At 37.5% G+C, this 18,475-nt stretch overlaps 1 protein-coding gene across 4 annotated transcripts; it reads right to left on the bottom strand.

Annotated features, from left to right (window-relative positions):
* Positions 1-2,149: 2,149 nt before the first annotated feature.
* LOC105206120 (cytochrome P450 4C1-like) lies at positions 2,150-8,207 on the bottom strand. Of its 4 annotated transcripts, XM_039459266.1 has the most exons (7): positions 7,818-8,207; positions 6,172-6,241; positions 3,789-3,915; positions 3,616-3,691; positions 3,424-3,536; positions 3,073-3,310; positions 2,150-2,661 (listed from the first exon to the last, which is right to left on the bottom strand). In XM_039459266.1, the coding sequence occupies exons 1-7, from the start codon at positions 7,933-7,935 to the stop codon at positions 2,297-2,299; spliced, it is 1,107 nt and encodes a 368-aa protein (XP_039315200.1). In that variant the 5' UTR covers positions 7,936-8,207; the 3' UTR covers positions 2,150-2,296. The 4 variants fall into 4 exon arrangements, with proteins under 4 accessions (XP_039315200.1, XP_039315201.1, XP_039315203.1 ...); XM_039459267.1 differs by lacking the exons at positions 6,172-6,241; positions 7,818-8,207 and adding an exon at positions 5,044-5,432 and having other exon boundaries at positions 2,151-2,661; XM_039459269.1 differs by lacking the exons at positions 6,172-6,241; positions 7,818-8,207 and adding an exon at positions 5,572-6,158 and having other exon boundaries at positions 2,152-2,661.
* Positions 8,208-18,475: the final 10,268 nt, after the last annotated feature.

Genomic DNA, 18,475 nt, shown 5'->3' with positions numbered 1-18,475 from the left:
TATATTTTTTTATTTTTTTATTTATTTATTAACCCGTAATATTCACCCGCGATCTTTTGGACGCTACTCTAACTTTAACGCTACACAAACTATTCAAAATTAAACAACCTTCTATAAAATTAATTTTTATCTGAAAGTATACTATCTTAAGAATACACCCCTAAATTTTTGTTGAATTATCTCAAAAATTAAATGTTTTACTAATATTTTAATAAACAGTCAAATTTAGCAGTCTTTTATTTGAATTTTTAATTACGCAAAATCGAACAACCCTTTATAAAACTAATTTTTATCTAAAAATATACTATCTTGAGAATACACCCCTAAATTTTTGTTGAATAATCTCAGAAATTAAAAATTTTACTAATATTTTTATAAACAGTTAAATTTAGCAGCTTTTTATTTGAATTTTTTCATTATGCTGACATTATGTTAAATTCTAATTTAGAAAAAAAAATTATTGGATGATAATGAACCGATCTCAATGTATGACCAGAAAAATTTTTGCGAAATATCAAAAAGTTGGCAAATGGCGACTGATTTTGTGCAGGGGTTCCAGTGGACTCTATATATGTGACCGTTAAGTTATTATTTGGAAGTGTGCCCATTACGGTTTAAATATTGTTTTTTGTGATTATGTATAAAAATTTTTAACATAATTGTTACAAATTTATATAAATTAAAGAAATGATTAAAAAATAAAGAAACATTTTTTATTTAACTTTGATTTTAAGTAAACTTCAATAAAGATTTTTTATAAATTATTAAGACATTTTAAATAAAACGTATAGTATAGAAAGTATAGATAATAGTATAGAAAGTAATGGAATTAAGTAATAAATTTTATGTTATAAAGACATTTATTTAAAGATACCTGTAGACGTATCTCTTCCTATACTTTATAAAATAAAAATAAATGTACATTGTGTAAAAATCTTTATACAATAACTTACTGTCAGATACATTATTTTCAGTTTAGCAAGTATTGTAATGCTGAGTACCACCACTATCAATTAGCTTTTGCAAACCAACAAATCCAGAGATAAAAAACTATAACATACCGTATATAGAGTTTTTTTTAATCACTATTTTAATTCTAGCTCTTCACATATGAATAGGATGTACCCTATGCAATTTTTACATTGTTGTAATTTTTTTTATAATGCAATTTGAAGACTAGAATTAAGGTGCAAAAAAATTCAACTATCCAAAGATACGATAAGCATATTTCTTTTTATTATTCTTTATATAAATTACACAAAAATTTGAAAAAAGTATTGTATCTTTGTGTTGATAACTTGTAAATTTTCGGCATTCTGGAAACCCTTTATTTTTGATTAAGTATACGTTTATTAGTTTTCAAACAGTATAAAAATAATAAGTAAAATTACAAAATTAAAAAGAATTATTTTAATATGGTGTATACGCATTATTATGTGCATTCGTACACAATATTCTTTCGCCTTCTGCATCGATCGCGCGCAAACACTATAAAACTTTTTAGACTATTCTCGAGATTCGTATTTATTAATTATACATACAATAATAATATTTATTTATTACATCCCTTTATCTACCTTTTTATGTTGTTCAAATAATGAAATTTTAATCATTAGTGTAAAATTATAATTTACCGATTTACCAAAAATATGAATTTTTAATACTTCAAATAATTAAACTTCTTGGAGTGATTCATATTAAACTTTTTTTTTATTAGTCCAAAAGATCAATTAAAATAACTTTCACGAGTTCTTGCTTTAAGTTAAAGATAAAAAATTTTCAGTTTTTACACAAATTACTAATTTTTTGCTAACTTTTGCAACATTTTTTTATCGTAAAATGATAATCAGTTCAAAATAAATTATTTTAAATTTGGGTCTCATTTATTTTTTTATCGAACCTAATTACATTTCTTTTTATACACGAATACAAACAAACGCATAGACATTATCATAATTTGCGTGTGTGCGTGTATGCATGTGTGCGTGTGGGGCGTGCGTGGTGCGTGGGGGCGTGTGTGTGTGTGTGTGTGTGTGTGTGTGTGTGTGTGTGTGTGTGTGTGTGTGTGTGTGTGTGTGTGTGTGTGTGTGTGTGTGGTGTGTGTGGGGGGCAATAATGGCATTGTAATGTTTATAATTTATATATAATTATAAATAAAAAAAAAATTTTTATATTAATATTTAACTATTAAAGCGGATAGTTATTCACCACAAAAGCAAAAATGTAAGTATAAAATACATATACGTAAAAGAGTAATAACAGTAGTTATAAAAATCAAATTATAGAAAGCATATACTTATTTGCTGGCAAATTGATATCGTTTCTTGGGTACGAAATGTATAAGTAATTTCTCGCAGGGTACCAAAACGATAATTTCACCGTATTTGATCGTGTCCATTGTTTTTTCACTCTCTACTTTCCATTTTCTGAGAATAGCAACCACTAAGATTTTCAGTTCGATTAGAGCAAATTTCTTTCCTATACAGCTTCTCGGTCCAGAGCTGAACGGAATGTAGGCATACTGTTTTTTATTTTTGTTCTCTGGAAGGAAGCGATCTGGATCAAACTTTAATGGATCCGGCCAAACCTCTGGGTTTCGATGTACAAGCACTATTGGCACTACGACCTCATGATCTTTTTGGGAAAGGGTAATATGGTCATCTAAAATAAAAGAAATAAATTAACTATAGATTGCATTTGCCTCGATTAATAATACACAAAATACATTATAAAATACATTGATTTTTTGTATTGATATAATCGCTTTTGTGATCTGAAAATTAAACTATTATGTGAGATTATAATATTAATTTAACAATCTTGCAATAGTATAATTCAAGTTTAGTTTTTAATTTAAAAGATTATCTACAAGTATTTTTAGAGAAATTACTTTAATTTTTTTTTAAAAAAAAGAATAATAAGAACCTTATTTATAAAGTTTCATAAGTACCAAACCATAAAAGATTACCTTCAAAAAAATTATTACATTTAATTGATTTACAAACACATTTAAACGTTTACAAAACAAATTCTTTAAAATTTTCTTTTTAACTGGTAAATTAAATGTCTTACCTAATTTTACTTCTTTCATTAGTTTCCTCGAGATTGTAGGTGCACTCGGAAATATTCGAAGCGTCTCGTCTATAACTCTGCTGAGATACTTTAAGTCATTCAGCTGCTCTTTAGTGGCTGGTGTCTCTGAATCTCTGAAAACCTCTTCGAGTTCTTCGTGAACTTTTTCCTGGTGATCGGGATTATTGCCTAAGAGAAAGAGTGTCCAACATACAGCTACTGCAGTTGTGCCGTGTCCCTGTTATTATTTTCATATTATTTTACAATTGTATAAATACATTATTGAGTGATATAAGAGAAAATTTTATATTAAGATAAATGAAGAATTTTAATTTTATTTTTGGATATTACCGCACTCATAATCGTATCGACATGCGCTCTCAACTCATTATCACTCATAGGAGTGTCGTTTTTCGCATTTTCTTCTAATAATACATCTAGAAACGTTGTCTTCTTCTTCTTACCTAATACAATACATTTTATAAAATAAAGAAAAAGAAAAAAAATGTAAAATGTATGCATAATTATAATTTACAGCAATACCTATGTCATTATCCTTATTTTTAAGTTTGATTAGGTCAGTTTTTGAATGTTGTTCCAGCTTTTTCTTTTTTATCACCTAGAATTTATCATGTTTATTGCAAATGTGTGAATTAATAAACAATATGTAAAAAATTTAAACACTGATACTGTTTTAAATCTGTTATTTCTTTTACCTCATTAGCAAATTCATGCACTATTTTAAGTGTTGATTTATATTGTCTTCCTGCAGGCGTTAAATAATACAGCCAATCAATCCAAAGCCACGGTTGAAACATTCGAATCGTTGTTAATTTGGCTATTCTAAAAGTATCAAAATACGATTGGCATTTTATCGAGTTGGGGGAAAAATTAACACAAGTACGTCGTTCTTGAAGAATATCATCATAGCGGAAAAAGAAAGGTGACTATTCCGATAGATGTGCAGTGAGTTGGGGATAGTAGGAATCTCGTTAGTCATTCAAATTTTGAGATTATTTCCAAAATTCAATATAGTCGCCAAAGCATAATAGTGCAATAGTTTGCTCCACAAATTAGTTCAATTTCTGATTGGTTGTGATTCATAGATCTCCGCCATTATATGCAACGGTTCACCTTCCTTTTTTACATCATGAGCAGCGTAATATACCAATGTTGTGCTTGCGAAAATTGAAATTATATACAGGATCTTCCAAAAGTGTGGAAACCATTTAATATTTCGAAAACTAATAGCGAATTTGGTTGGACTGCACTAGTGGGGCCTGGTGCATATTAAAGCCGCTGTACACTGATCTAATATAATTAAAAATTAAAATATAAGTATCATAAATAATAAAATATATATTTTATCAAATAGCATAATAAAATATCGAATAAGTATTTCACAATTTAATCTGTTTATATATTTATGTTAATAAATATCGTTCATCGATTAGTGTACGGCGGTTTTAATGTGCACCAGTGCTCACTAGTGCATCCAACCAAATTTGCTATAAGCAATTTCGAAAGAATTGATTTAGATAAAGGTTTAGATAAAAGCAGGATTTAAAATGATCTATTTACTGATTCTATCATTCTAATCTTGTATGGTGTTACTTCAAATAAAAATCACATACATTTTTTTAATTGAATTTTCTACTTTTGAGTCCAGAATCTATTAACCGACGTCAAAAGCTTTACAAAACATTATAACAAATTTGATTTTTATTTTGTACTTGCCGAGTTATGCGGCTTGAAAGTCATTATATACTTATAAGTCTCATAACTTAATGAATAGTAACTTTATTATAGTGTGTCGAAAAGTTATTGACACTTGCTATTAGATTCTGGAATAAAAAATAAAACGTTTTGTTTAAAGTAATCATTGTAATCTTGATTTGACCATGGCAACACCACCTAAGGTTAAAATAATAGAATCGGCCGGAAAGGCCGCCGGGCCATAACCGGGGGTACCTCGGGTACCCGTTTTTAAGACTTAAACACCGTAATACCGCCTGGCGACGAACACCGTCAGAGGAGACGCGCCGAGTCATCGCACGCGCTGAGTCGGCGCGCACGCGCACTCGCAGGACACGCGGTCCTCTCTAACCCGACGACTCCGCCGTCAAGCGCCGAAAAGATAACGCTGGCGAGCGGAGTCGCTCGGTAAGGGCCGTCACGACGAGAAACGTCGACTCCGTCACCAGCCAGCTTTCCGACACCGATTCGCTGCGCCAGTGATATTCCACTCCCAGAAGTCAGAAAAACCGATCGAAGAGTGCTTGGCCGCGGCGAGAGGGTACTGCGCCTCCGACACCGATCCTTCCTGAACATACGGACGCCCGGAAGTCGAGACCCGCTCGGGGCCAAGGTCCTTAGTCAGCGAGCTGGTCCCCCGGGTGCTCGGAATCAACCTCCCTTGCCTCGTGACACCCACCAAACCGCAACCGCCATGTTCGGGTTCTCGGGTCAAGGTACATGACAGGGTGCCGCGCATCCAACCTGCGACGGTTCCGTCGAAAAATCACCACACCGCGCGGGAATCCGGCCTGCCCGCGATAATCGCGTCGCGACGGCTAGCCCGCGAACCGTATCGCCAGGCCACGCTTACCGCGTTGCGAAACGCGGCACGCCGGCCGAAGACCGCGCCCACACCAGAATGCGCCGATATACTCTTGTACAATCTAGCGCTGGGACGCATACTTGTGTATATATATATGTAAATAGCTTACCGTGTACATGTCGTCGATCAAATATATGTCAATACGTTCAAAATCATATCTCGCCTAACGTATCTCGAACCGCCCCGTCGACCTTCCTTTCTACCGCGTCGAACCATTTTCGCGGTCTAGCACCGAGAATCCGACGAGCTGATCTGCGCGCGGAAAGTCGGTAAATTACACAGTAAATAGATCTTTTTAAACCCTACAACTATTGTCTAAAATTCTTTCGGAACAATTCTTTCGAAAATGCTTATTTTCTGAAATATTAAAGGGTTTTCACACTTTCGCAAGACCCGCTAAAATTGATTCTTAACATTATTAAGTATTAAAATACTAAGTGTTTCATTAACAATAGCAATATAAAAATTTTGGAACTGACTTTTGTATTGCTGTTATATGTGGGGATTGAACTCTTCCTTGAACATGTAAATCCATACCCATTGCCGTTTCTGCAAAATAATAATTGATATTTTTGTTTTCTTTACTACGTCGTTTATAACAATTAGGTCTGCTTTCTTAATTACAAAATTTTGCTAAATAAAAATTTGCTTGTGAGAACAAGAATTTGCACGAATTACAGTAGTCTAACATAAATCTCTGACATTATATTGCTATTACTACTTTAGTAATTTAATAAGAATTTCTTTCAAATCTAAACAAGAAGGCCTTCCTCGGTCATAGTTGGATTTTAGTGTTTTTATGTATTCGTGAATTTTTTTACTATTACAACAAATAATTTGCAAATTTAAAAAAATAAATATTAATAAATTTAAAGGTATGCAGATTTGAACGGTAAACAAGGTCGAGTCAAGCAATTATTAGATCTAATCAATAATAAATTAAATTTATTATATATTTAAGAAGCAGAATTTAATACATAAATTTACTACATAAACATGTTTCAGATTTATTTGTCCTTCTTTAGTATGTTACAATTTAAAATGTGTCGCTTACATAAATATAATGATTCAATGGGGAAATGAAAATGTAGGGTGATGACTAGAGTACATGATTAAACAGTTAAAGGTAGAAAACACCCACATTGAGCAGTATCTCGATCTTATTAGCGGTCATCTTTTTTAGTCTATTGTGCCGTCAGATTACGTTATTAATGCAGTAAAATTATAAGGATGTTGAACAGAGTCGAGGCAGCACGATAACATTATGTATAATCTTAACACACCGGCGGTTTGATCTCGACTTTAAATATATTCTCAGTGTTTGCTGTTATCTATATAAAATTATCTAGATAGTTATCTAGATAAAGAAATGGCTTTTTCTTATCTTTATCTAGATGATCAAAATATAAATTATCTTTGTCTTATCTTAGATTTAAAAAAGTGTTGTCTTTATCAAATTATCTAAGATGACGTGTAGTGGGATTACAAAAATCGCATCTACAAAAACCACAAGTCGATCTCACGCTGTCGCAACAATTATTATAGTCAAATATTGTTTTCGACTGAAGGCGAACTCGGGTCAAATTCGACGCTAAAATATAATACATCATTGCCATCATCGGCAGCAGTAGAGCGCCTCTTCAGTTGCGGACAGTAGATATTTGCACTTGGTAGAATTCGGACAAATTATTTAAAAAACTATTATTTTTAAGAAATTATGATTTATAATTTCCTTTTCATTTATTAATTATTTTAATCAATAAATGTTCAATGTTCAACCAATAAATAGAAGTTTTATAAAAATTTTTCTGTATTCTATGTTCTTCCTTAACAGTTAAATTATCTTAAAATTATCTAGATAAAACAATGTATAAATTTTTCTTTTATCTAGATAAATTAAATTTGAATTATCTTTATCTTATCTAAGATAACTTTAAATGTAATTTATCTTATCTTTATCTAGATAATTTTAAGTTATTTAAATGCAACACTGTATATTCTTTTTACTTTTCATAAAATGACTAATAATATTAATTGTAACGTATATAATGTATTATGTTGAAAATGCTTTTTTGAGAAAAATATTGTAATTATGTAGTGTGTATCATAAGAAATAATACATTACCGCAGATAATATCAAGAGCCGCGTTCATAAGAAAAGGAAAAATATTAACGGCATTCCCTGGATTTTCGTCCATTTTTCTTTGGAGACACTCAGTTAAAAGTTTTGCTTTTTCAGTCATAACCACAGCAAATGTATTAGAATTAAATGGTATCTGGATGAGGTCTCTATCGTGGCGCCATTGTTTTCCTAAATCAGCATTAAAATGTTATATATTCAAGTTGTTAGAATACCGCAAAAATAAAAAAACTACAAAATTTGTTCAATCAAAGAAAAAATAGAAGGTCAGAAAGCAAAAAGAGATGTACTTATTTACCATAATAAACATAAATATATCCGCATAATCATTAAACTGATTGTTCATCATTAACCCTGCTGATCTGTTCGAATTTACAATACAGTTGATCTATTCGGGTCATTATTTTATATATTTGCAAATATATAAAAACAAAACAAACAGCTATAAACCTTTATTACTAAAAATTCAAAGATAAATAAAAAAAAATAAATAATACACCAAAAAATAAAGGAAAACATATTTTATAAGTTGATACAATTTGGACAAAAATAACTTGTGTGTGACTTATAAATGTGTTTTTGGCAATTACTACATACAATATTTGTTTTGTTGTCATTGCTTGATTAAAAAAATTTGCATTTATGTTGTAAAACTCAATCATTGGCCAGCAGCGCTTTGTTTTCTTTTTACTAAAAAATTTTGTATAAATTTTGTAAAGACAAGACAAAACAGGACTGTGTAACAACCTGAATTTAGAATGATTTTATAATTGCCAACCAAATAATCTTTGTTTGTAATTTAAAAATTAATTAAAATAAAAATATACGTAAATATTTGTTTAAAAATAATATATATAATGTATTAAAAATTTCAAACGTAATATCAGGTGGAATATCTCGCAAACAATATATTTTAGAAAAATGTTTCATGTACAAAATTTGTAGTGTTTCGAGGTGGACAAATTATGGTAGAATTAATTTTTAAAAAAATTCTACTTTTTTAGGTCACATGGAGGTCATCGCCATTTTTTAAGTGAAATTATATAATTCTTTTACATGGTATGAAGTATGATTCCTCTGATTATTCTGCATTCAAAAGTATTAAGGTAGAATTATCGAAAAATCATTAGTTAACAAGACATTTTATATATTATTCTGGCATCGAAACATTTTATACGCACGGGAACTGCTTCCTTTTTAAGAACGAGCGAACTCATTGATATTTTTTCTTCTGGAAGTCGATAGCGTTTTCTCTTTACGGTAACCTCGAGCTCGAAACAGTGCAGAGTGTCGAGAGCGATCGTCACTTGTTTCATCGTTGCTTCCAGCATTTCGATGAAACTGTTACGTCCCGACCGAGCGCGGTCGCCGTTGAGCAGAATACGCGCGTTTCGGCGAAACTGGCTGTTTCGAAGCCTAAGCTTCGGGGGCTCCACAGCCCAGTAGCGGATCGCGTGGCCAGATTTACCGGCGGACGGGCCCGATTTTCCGCGGCCGATGGCCTAGTAAGGGGAGTTTTGTAACCTTAGAGGGTGTGCCGTGAGAGCGCAAGTATGGTGGCGTCGGAGTCGTTCCAGGGACTATCTTCTTCTCGTATTAAATACGTTATGAATTCTTCCAACTCGTGGGGGCAACGGTCACAATCGAGAGGGTGGCGGCGGGCATCTGCGGGCGCGCGGCAAGAATCGCACCTTTGCGGGTTGTACGGGTGGCCAAGATGGATATAGTGGGTAATTACCCCGTGATAATCTCCCTTCTTGATACTCGAGTGCTTGCTTTAACACTTGAGGCATAATACCGTTGATTCGTCGTCGTTGCAAAAATACAGAGAGTTTACGCACTGGGCACTGCGTAGCCATACACCGAACGAGCGGTTCGTTTCGCGTTGGACACGGACCGAGAAAATGGTAATGCGCGGCGGTGGGCACATGCTCTAATTTACCGTGTATGACTATTATTCTTCTGGGCATAAACTCGTGCACGTCTCTTCGATCTCTATTATAGTAGGCTCGATGTTAAGGTACGGCTTGTCTTCTGAGTCGTACAAATGACGCGCGAGATCGTTCAGTGCTTCGTAGCACTCGACGCAGTCAACCGCGATCTCCGGAAATGAGATTAAACAATTGCAGGACGAGCAGCGTATGGTTTCTTCGTCCCCGCCGACAATTAAATGGTGACGCGTGATCGAGTTGTAAAATACGCGGTTGCGAAGAGGTAGGTTATTTTGGCACCTGTCGCAAATGATAGTGTGATTAATTTGGTGCTGATGGAAGGTGGCTAGGCTACACAACGCGGAGTTAAGCCAATTGAAGTATGGGGCTCGGGTTAAAAAATACGCGTTATGTGACATGCCTTATTGGACGTTGCGACTTACAATTAGCTTTTAGAATGGTGGTTGTTGCTGAGACTGTGCCCTGGTGGCCGCTCCGGTCAGGTGATGATCGTCCTCGTCCTTCTCAGCTATCCGGTTGTCTTCGGGTCTCGACCGTGGTACTTCTGTTTATGCACTACACTCGCGTCGCGGTGTTGCATGCATGAAAGCGGGGAAGGTTAAGCGTAGAAATCGAGCGAAAGCGTTGTGTATAAACTACCCTTTTATTACTACAATATAAAGGTAAAAGAAGCAGGTTACAAGAGCACAATTTAAAACTACTGTTGGTACTTGCATTCCGCTCGCGACAATCCGCTCTCTGCTGAGAGCGACCCCTTCGGCTACCTATGTAGTGACTTTCCTATCTATGGTCTCATGTACTATATGACACTACGTCCATATTGCTCTCGACCACATAATGTAAATTTTCTCGTGTTCACATTAAAGAGGATCTTTTTTTTAATCTAATAGAACCGTGTATTTAACCTGTCATCCGATCTATGCGACCTATCCCTACAAATGGTTATGGGCCCAGGAGGCAAAAAAAAAATCAAAAAGGTTAGATACGAAACACGAGCAATAGCGAGATCTCTACAACGGACGACGCGCTCAGTGCAAAGAAGCGAGACAGGTAATAACCGTTTCTCGAGCACGAACAGCAATCGCCGAAAAACCGAGACTCGGATAAATATAATCGTCGAGTGCATCACGACTAATAAAATATATAAAACGGGCGCGAACGAATCTTGCATCTCTATCTCTCTCGTGTCGAAACGACGCTCCTAACCTCACACGTGTCATTACGTAAATCGTCGAGACTCGAAGTAAACGCCGGGATACGCCAACGCGAGCAAGATGTCCGCCACAAATGTCGTTAACTCTACGCGCATAGAAACGTTGTCAAAGGATAATTACGACACGTGGCGAATACAAGTCGAAGCATTGCTAGTTAAAAACGACACGTGGCAATACGTTTCCGGCGAAAAGCCGAAACCTACCGTCACCGACGAAGCTAGTTCGCAAGTCGCATACCAGAAATGGATCGCGGAAGATCGTAAAGCTAAATCGGATCTAATCCTATGCATCAGTCCTTCAGAGTTAAAACACACTCGAAATTGTACGACATCCAAGGAGATATGGGAAAAATTAGAGTCCGTGTACGCTTCGAAAGGGCCTGCCCGCAAAGCTGCATTATTAAAACAGCTGATTCAAAGTAAGATGCAAGAAGGCGATGACGTACATACTCATGTAATGACTTTCTATGACATCGTAGACAAGCTCCAAGCGATGGAAATTGAAATTAATGTCGACCTTCTCACTATTATGCTGCTATACAGCCTACCAAATAATTTTGAAAATTTCAGGTGCGCCATAGAATCGCGTGATCAGCTTCCGGATGCGGAGTCATTACGAGTAAAAATCATATAGGAATACGACTCAAGGAAACAAAAGGCTGCGGAGAATGTTTCCAACGTCTTGATAGCGAAGCAATACAACAAACCTGTGAGTACCTCCAAACGCAATGCGAGTTCAAAACCATCAGACAAAACCAAGCAAGAACCTACTCAACGAACGAGATACAGATGCAACAAATGTAATAAATTCGGCCATAAGGCATCCGATTGCTACTCCAAAAATACAAAAAATGAAAACGTCGCACTTACAGAGGAATCATCGTTCACAGCTTTTCAAGTAGATACTCAAGGCGATATTGGTATTTGGTGCCTGGATTCCGGTAGTACCTCCCACCTGTGCAACAACATGTCATCTTTTATCAACACACAGGATATTGAAGGTAAAATCAAGCTGGCAAGCAACGCTACGGCGAGGGCAGCCGCAAAAGGAGATGTAAGGATCTCCGTTTCAAATGGACAAGCTGATAAAACAATAAAGCTTGAAAACGCACTTTATGTGCCAGATCTTAGAACAAATCTCCTGTCAGTATCGAAGATAGTCGACAAAAATCACACTGTGATATTCAAAAAGGACGGTGCTGTAATCAAGGATCCAAAAGGCAGAACTTCTCTCATCGTAGATCGAAAAGGCGATCTTTTCCTGTTACGTGAAGAAAATGAAGAGATTTGCGGAGCAGCTGAACCTGAAAAGACGGATGCAGAAATTTGGCACGAAAAGCTAGGTCACTTAAACTATCACGATCTAAATATGATGATGAAAAACGAAAAGGTATCAGGATTAAAGTTCAAAATATCTCACAAACTAAAACCTTGTGAAACTTGTTTAGCCGGAAAAATGTCAAGGTTACCCTTTCCCACGAATCATAATCGAGCAGCAAATGTATTAGACATTATTCATACAGATGTATGCGGTCCGATGCGCACGAAATCCAATGGAGGCGCACTCTACTTGCTGACTTTTATAGATGACCATACCCGATGGTGCGAGGTATTCTTTCTAAGAGGCAAGGATGAAGTTGCAACCAAGTTCCTGGAATATAAGTGCAGAGTAGAAAATCATACCGGAAAGAAAATCAAGGCGATTCAATCAGATAACGGCAAAGAGTTTTGTAACTCGGAAATGGACGCTATTCTAACAAAGTCCGGGATACGTCGTCGACTGACTACGGTGTATACACCACAACAAAATGGCGTGGCCGAACGACGAAATCGCACATTGATCGAGACTGCGAGATGTTTGATGATACAAAGTGGACTTCCAACTTCCTTCTGGGCTGAAGCAGTTAATACTGCCAATTACATTAAGAATAGATGTATCACCAAAAGCTTGGATGGTGAGACCCCGTACGAAGAATGGCACAAGAAGAAGCCTTTTCTAGGATACTTCGCTGTTTTTGGGGAAAAGGTATACATACTGAATAAATCTCCACACAAAGGAAAGCTGGATCCGAGAGGCACTCAAGGGACCTTCGTTGGATACTCCGAAACTTCCAAGGGCTACAGGGTATGGGTACCATCCCAGAAGAAGATTGTCGTTACAAGAGACATCAAATTTCTACATCAAATTAAAAAAAACAATCAAGATGAAGATATATTAACCAGCAATACTAAAAATGGCAGATTTCTGTTACTAAATACTGATGAGTCACATTCCAGAGAAGCCGCAGTAGGTCCCAATCGATCACAGGATCGTGAAGTGGCCCAAGATGACGAAGACGTTGATGAAGAAATCGCACCCATTGAAACGTATATGAAGCGTGGACCAGGAAGACCGCGAAGAATCCTTACTGGAAAACCAGGTCGACCTCCCAAGATGTATCATATGGTACCTGTTAACGACGCTGCTGATATTTCCATTTCGGAAGATGACGAAATATGGTACGATGCTCAGTATGCCATGAACGCATCCGAAATCTTGCTTAAAGACGCACTAACCGGAGCACATCAAAACGAATGGAAGGAAGCTATCTATTCCGAAATCAAATGTTTGATAATCAACGACACGTGGAAGATAGTTGAAAAACCGACCGACGCAAAAATTATCGGTTGCAGAACCGTGCTACGAAACAAACATAACGCGGACGGATCAATCAGTCGTCGAAAAGCCAGAGTGGTGGCTAAAGGGTTTGCACAAAGACCCGGTATCGACTTTCAAGATACATTCGCTCCCGTCGCCAGATTGAGTTCGCTGAGACTGTTAATGGCGCTTTCAACGGAATTAAACCTTCATATAGAGCAAGTTGATGTCACGACGGCTTATTTGAACGGTGACATAGATACCGTGATCTACATGAGTAAGCCGGACCTCCTAGAAGAAATGTTAAGGCGAATAGTCACGGAGGAGAACGATATTAATTTAACAAATAAAGCCAAGGTGATGCTCTCCGATTTGAAAGGAAGCAACAAGGTCTGCAAATTAAATAAAGCGCTCTATGGATTACGGCAAGCAGGCAAGCAATGGCACGACAAAATTCACAAGACATTCCACGATATCGGTCTGATACAGACAAATGCCGATCCCTGCGTTTACTTTCGCAAATCGTCCAAGCATCTCACACTGGTTTTGCTGTATGTAGATGACATACTCATCGCGTCATCTGACCAGAAGGAAATACGAAGACTAAAACTGGAACTTTCCAAGAGGTTTGACATCAAGGACATTGGACCAGCAAAATACTGCCTGGGAATCGAGATTCACAAAAATCAAGACACACTTTCATTATCACAATCCAATTATATCAAGGATGTTCTTCAGAGATTCGGCATGGAAGATTGTAAGACTGCAAATACACCAATGGCCATAAAAGGATCGGAACAGTGCATCAACGAAGATACATCCGCAACTCAAGAAGTGAAATACCTTCAGAGAGCTATTAGTGCCTCTCATGTTATTTGCTGTGTGCACTCGCCCGGATATCGCATACGCCGTGAACTACCTAAGCCAGTACAACAACTGCTTTCAAAAAGAACACTGGATCGCGGCCAAGCGAATTCTGCGATACCTGAAAGGTACATCAAATCATGGCCTAACCTATCAGAAAACAGGCAGGCCCCTCTCATCCTACGTAGATGCAGATTGGGCGAACGATCGCATTGATCGAAAGTCTTACACAGGATCAGCTTTTATCCTCAGCAATGGGGCTATCTCATGGGAGTCCCATGGGAGTCCCGCAAACAGCGCTCAGTAGCGTTATCGTCAACTGAAGCGGAATACATGAGTCTGACTGACGCCGCAAAGGAGGGCATTCATCTCATAGGATTCCTGAAGGAGCTAGGATTGGAGAACCTCGCAAATGTGCAGATGTTCAACGACAACCAGAGCGCTGCAAAATTGGCTCACAATCCAATATATCACGCAAGGTCAAAACACATAGACGTCCGGTTCCATTTTATTCGAGAGGTTCTTAGATGCCAACCGATCAAACTGGAATACCTTCCAACGGACCTTATGATCGCAGATGTCCTAACGAAACCCTTATCGTACGCTAAACATGAAAAATTCAGAAAAGGACTTGGAGTCAACATTCCAGACAATCAGCGTTCGGATTGAGGGAGAATGTTGGTACTTGCAATCCGCTCGCGACAATCCGCTCTCTGCTGAGAGCGACCCCTTCGGCTACCTATGTAGTGACTTTCCTATCTATGGTCTCATGTACTATATGACACTACGTCCATAATGCTCTCGACCACATAATGTAAATTTTCTCGTGTTCACATTAAAGAGGATCTTTTTTTTAATCTAATAGAACCGTGTATTTAACCTGTCATCCGATCTATGCGACCTATCACTACAACTACGACTACATTAAAATTAAGCTTACAGTAAAATTTAAAATCAAGGTGGATCTAGGGTTAGGCTTAGAATTAGAATTAGAATTTGAATTTGAATTTGAATGTGTCTTGATTTGGAACTTGAGTTAGAATTTGATTTTGAATAGATTTTTGAGTTAGAGTTAAAATTGGAATTAGACTGACTCGCTTGAATTGATTAGCGCGAACTAGTAGCTCAGGGGAACTCGGTCGCTACAATTGCGACACGGAACCGTCCCGGCTACACTAGCCCTGATCTCTACTGTCGAGTTCGAACTGCCCGGAGTCGCGGGCTGCATCCCTATTTATACGATTTTGAGACAAAGCTCTGGAAAAAGCGCGGCATGTCGGTACACCTAGTGGGGGGGTTGTTTCTGATGCAACCACCACTCAGATTTCTTAAATGAGGAAATTCAAATTCAAGTGCCGTGCGAGCGGACTTCTCCGCCGCGACCATCCGGCACTGAGAAATGTCAAGTAAATGTCAGTTCACGATTTTATGACTTTAACGGTCGCGCAACAAATTTCTCTGTCGCGGTAGCTTTCAAGTGCCGTGTGAGCGGACTTCTCCGCCGCAACCATCCGGCGCTGGAAAATGTTGTATTGAGATTTTATAACTTTTCAAGTGTCGTTGACGCAGTTTTCCTCTAGCGACCCTCCGTCACTAGAAAATGTTAAATATGATTTTACGACTTACTGGCCGTACGTGCAGATAACTCTGCCGCGACTATCCGGCGCTGGGAAATGTTAAACAGACATTAGTCTATGATTTTTATGACTTACTGGCCGTGCGTGCAGATCACTCTGCCGCGACTATCCGGCGCTGGAAAATATTAAGAACAGGATGCAGCGGGCAGCCGAAATTAGATCGCTCCGAGCCACCGATCTCGAACCTACTCCGCTCCTGCGCCAGGTATTCTCGATGCTCCTTAGCTTGGGCATTCTCAAGCACTTCCTCGGGAACGGGCATTCTCGTTCTAACTTTCTCGCGACGGGCATACTCGTCGGTCCTAACGGCTGGGAATACTCGGCCGATCCCATCCTCCGTCCGCGACGGGAAAACTCGTCGTCTCCGCGGCTGGGTATTCTCGGCCAATCGGAACCGTCCGTCCCGCAATTCCGTTCTCGGGGATTCTCGAGACCAGCACCGTCGTCGGGAATGCTCGACGCCGTTCTCCGGCTCAATTCCGCAAACCTGTTCTCTACGGGGTGACAACACTCCGCAGGGAGAGACCGCTTTGGTCTCCACCGTCGACCGCTCTCGCGTATCGCGGAACTATCCGCTGCACCGCTGCCGACTCCGCGATCGCGACCGACCGTCGCGCGGGCCAATCACGGTCCGTTTAACCGTAAGTTAAGTAAGCCGCTTCACGGCAACTCCGACCGTTACTTCCGAGCGCCTGGCGCATAATGCCTGTCCACCCGTTGCTATAATTATTCGAGTCCGTTCTTTAGTATTAAGTGACACCGCGAATTATATTTTCTTGTCCGTGGAACCGATTTTTGTTAACCGAGCAACCCCGATTGCTACCTCCGAGCGCATAGCGCATGACACGTATCCGTCTGTTTCCAGAGTTGCTAAAATCAGTTTATTCTAAATGTCTAGATATTAAGTACGCCGCGAATACATTGTGACCGTGCTCTTAGTTTCACGCGGGCCGACGACCGCGCAATTAAGCACTCCAGTGCCGTAATACTAATCGTGGAGTTCAGTATTATCCGATAACGATATCGGTACCTTATGATTCTTTTGTACTAAACCATAGCAAAATATATTTAAACTATTTCGTTTTCACTACCAAACCACGGCGTTATCATTTGAAACGAACCCGGACGTCCGGCGAGCACATCCGAGCAACCGATCCTGAACCTAAATCCCGTAACCGACACCGAGAATCTACCAGCGTTACAATTTTAAGACTTACCCAGACAGCACCGGACATCCATTAGACGTCCAGTTTTGGTTTGGATTTGGTCCAAACGTCCATGGACTAAATGTTTTAATAACGTATGTTATTCAACGTACAAAGTATGTTAACATTTGGACATTTTAAAAATGTCCGTCTTATGCAAAAAAATTTCTAAGTCTTCTCGCGACGTGTTCCTTTCTCTAACTCGACAATTTTTTAAAAATCACACGAAGAGTTCTGCTTCGGTTACGAAGCGTTTCGTATAAAGTGTGCTCTCAATTGAGTTTTAAAGATCAGTTCAGATTACACGCAGCAAGCGGCAAACGTCGAGTAGCAATCGATAATGCTTGTTGTTTGTTAATGATGGGAACAGTTTGTAATCTTTTACAGCCAGTAGAGGGGATGGATGGTAGCACGCATGGTGTAAGAATACTAGGTGTATTGTTGCGCATAATGGCTGCCGTAGATGGAAATAGCCAATTAAAATTGTTCACAAATGTAACCACGAAATTTAACATGGAGCTTTGTGTACCAATAAAGAAACTTTTAAAATAAATTAGTTTTTATAAATTGGCTGTTCTTTTTTTTATATTTTGCGTTAGCAATAAAACGAGCGTTTATAGAACTTATGTTTAAATCAATTTTTGCAATGCATTATAATTAAATAATAAAAAATAAAATAAAAATTATACTGTGGCACTTAAAAAGAAACATTTTAATTTACTATTCCGTATAAAAAAAATTTAAATTAAATTTAAAAAATATTCATTATAATTTCGCTAAAGTAAAGGAAAGTAATTTTACAGAAACATTAAATAATGTCAATTTTGTATGTAGTCTTTTATTAGTTATTAATTTTTGTATTCATTTCATTTCTTTGGCAAGCTTCAAGCCATTGCTTACAAATGTCAGATTTTTTGCGGAATTTAAAAAATTTGACATGTTTTTTATATACACGAATTTGTGCGACTTTCATAATTCTTGACGTAACACGTCGGCATAATAAAAATGCTTTGTGGCAATTTTCTTGTACAAAAAAGGATTCTAAATTTTAATTTTCAATTATGGCACTTGCATTAGCCACGACCACCACGACTGTTAGTAGCAATATTGCTTTTTAACATTTGTGACCAATTC

The sequence above is a fragment of the Solenopsis invicta genome, unplaced genomic scaffold (genome assembly GCF_016802725.1).
Source record: "Solenopsis invicta isolate M01_SB unplaced genomic scaffold, UNIL_Sinv_3.0 scaffold_131, whole genome shotgun sequence".
NCBI lineage: Eukaryota > Metazoa > Arthropoda > Insecta > Hymenoptera > Formicidae > Solenopsis > Solenopsis invicta.
This window is presented reverse-complemented; position numbering and strand designations above follow the sequence as displayed.

Bases quoted from the DNA above. Each gene is read 5' to 3' on its own strand.
- LOC105206120 (XM_039459266.1), bottom strand. From the start codon at position 7,935: ATGACTGAAAAAGCAAAACTTTTAACTGAGTGTCTCCAAAGAAAAATG. The intron at 6,242-7,817 runs GTAATGTATTAT...ATTATTTTGCAG, and splicing joins GGCTCTTGATATTATCTGCG to AAACGGCAATGGGTATGGAT. The intron at 3,692-3,788 runs GTAAAAGAAATA...GATAAATTCTAG, and splicing joins TGCATGAATTTGCTAATGAG to GTGATAAAAAAGAAAAAGCT.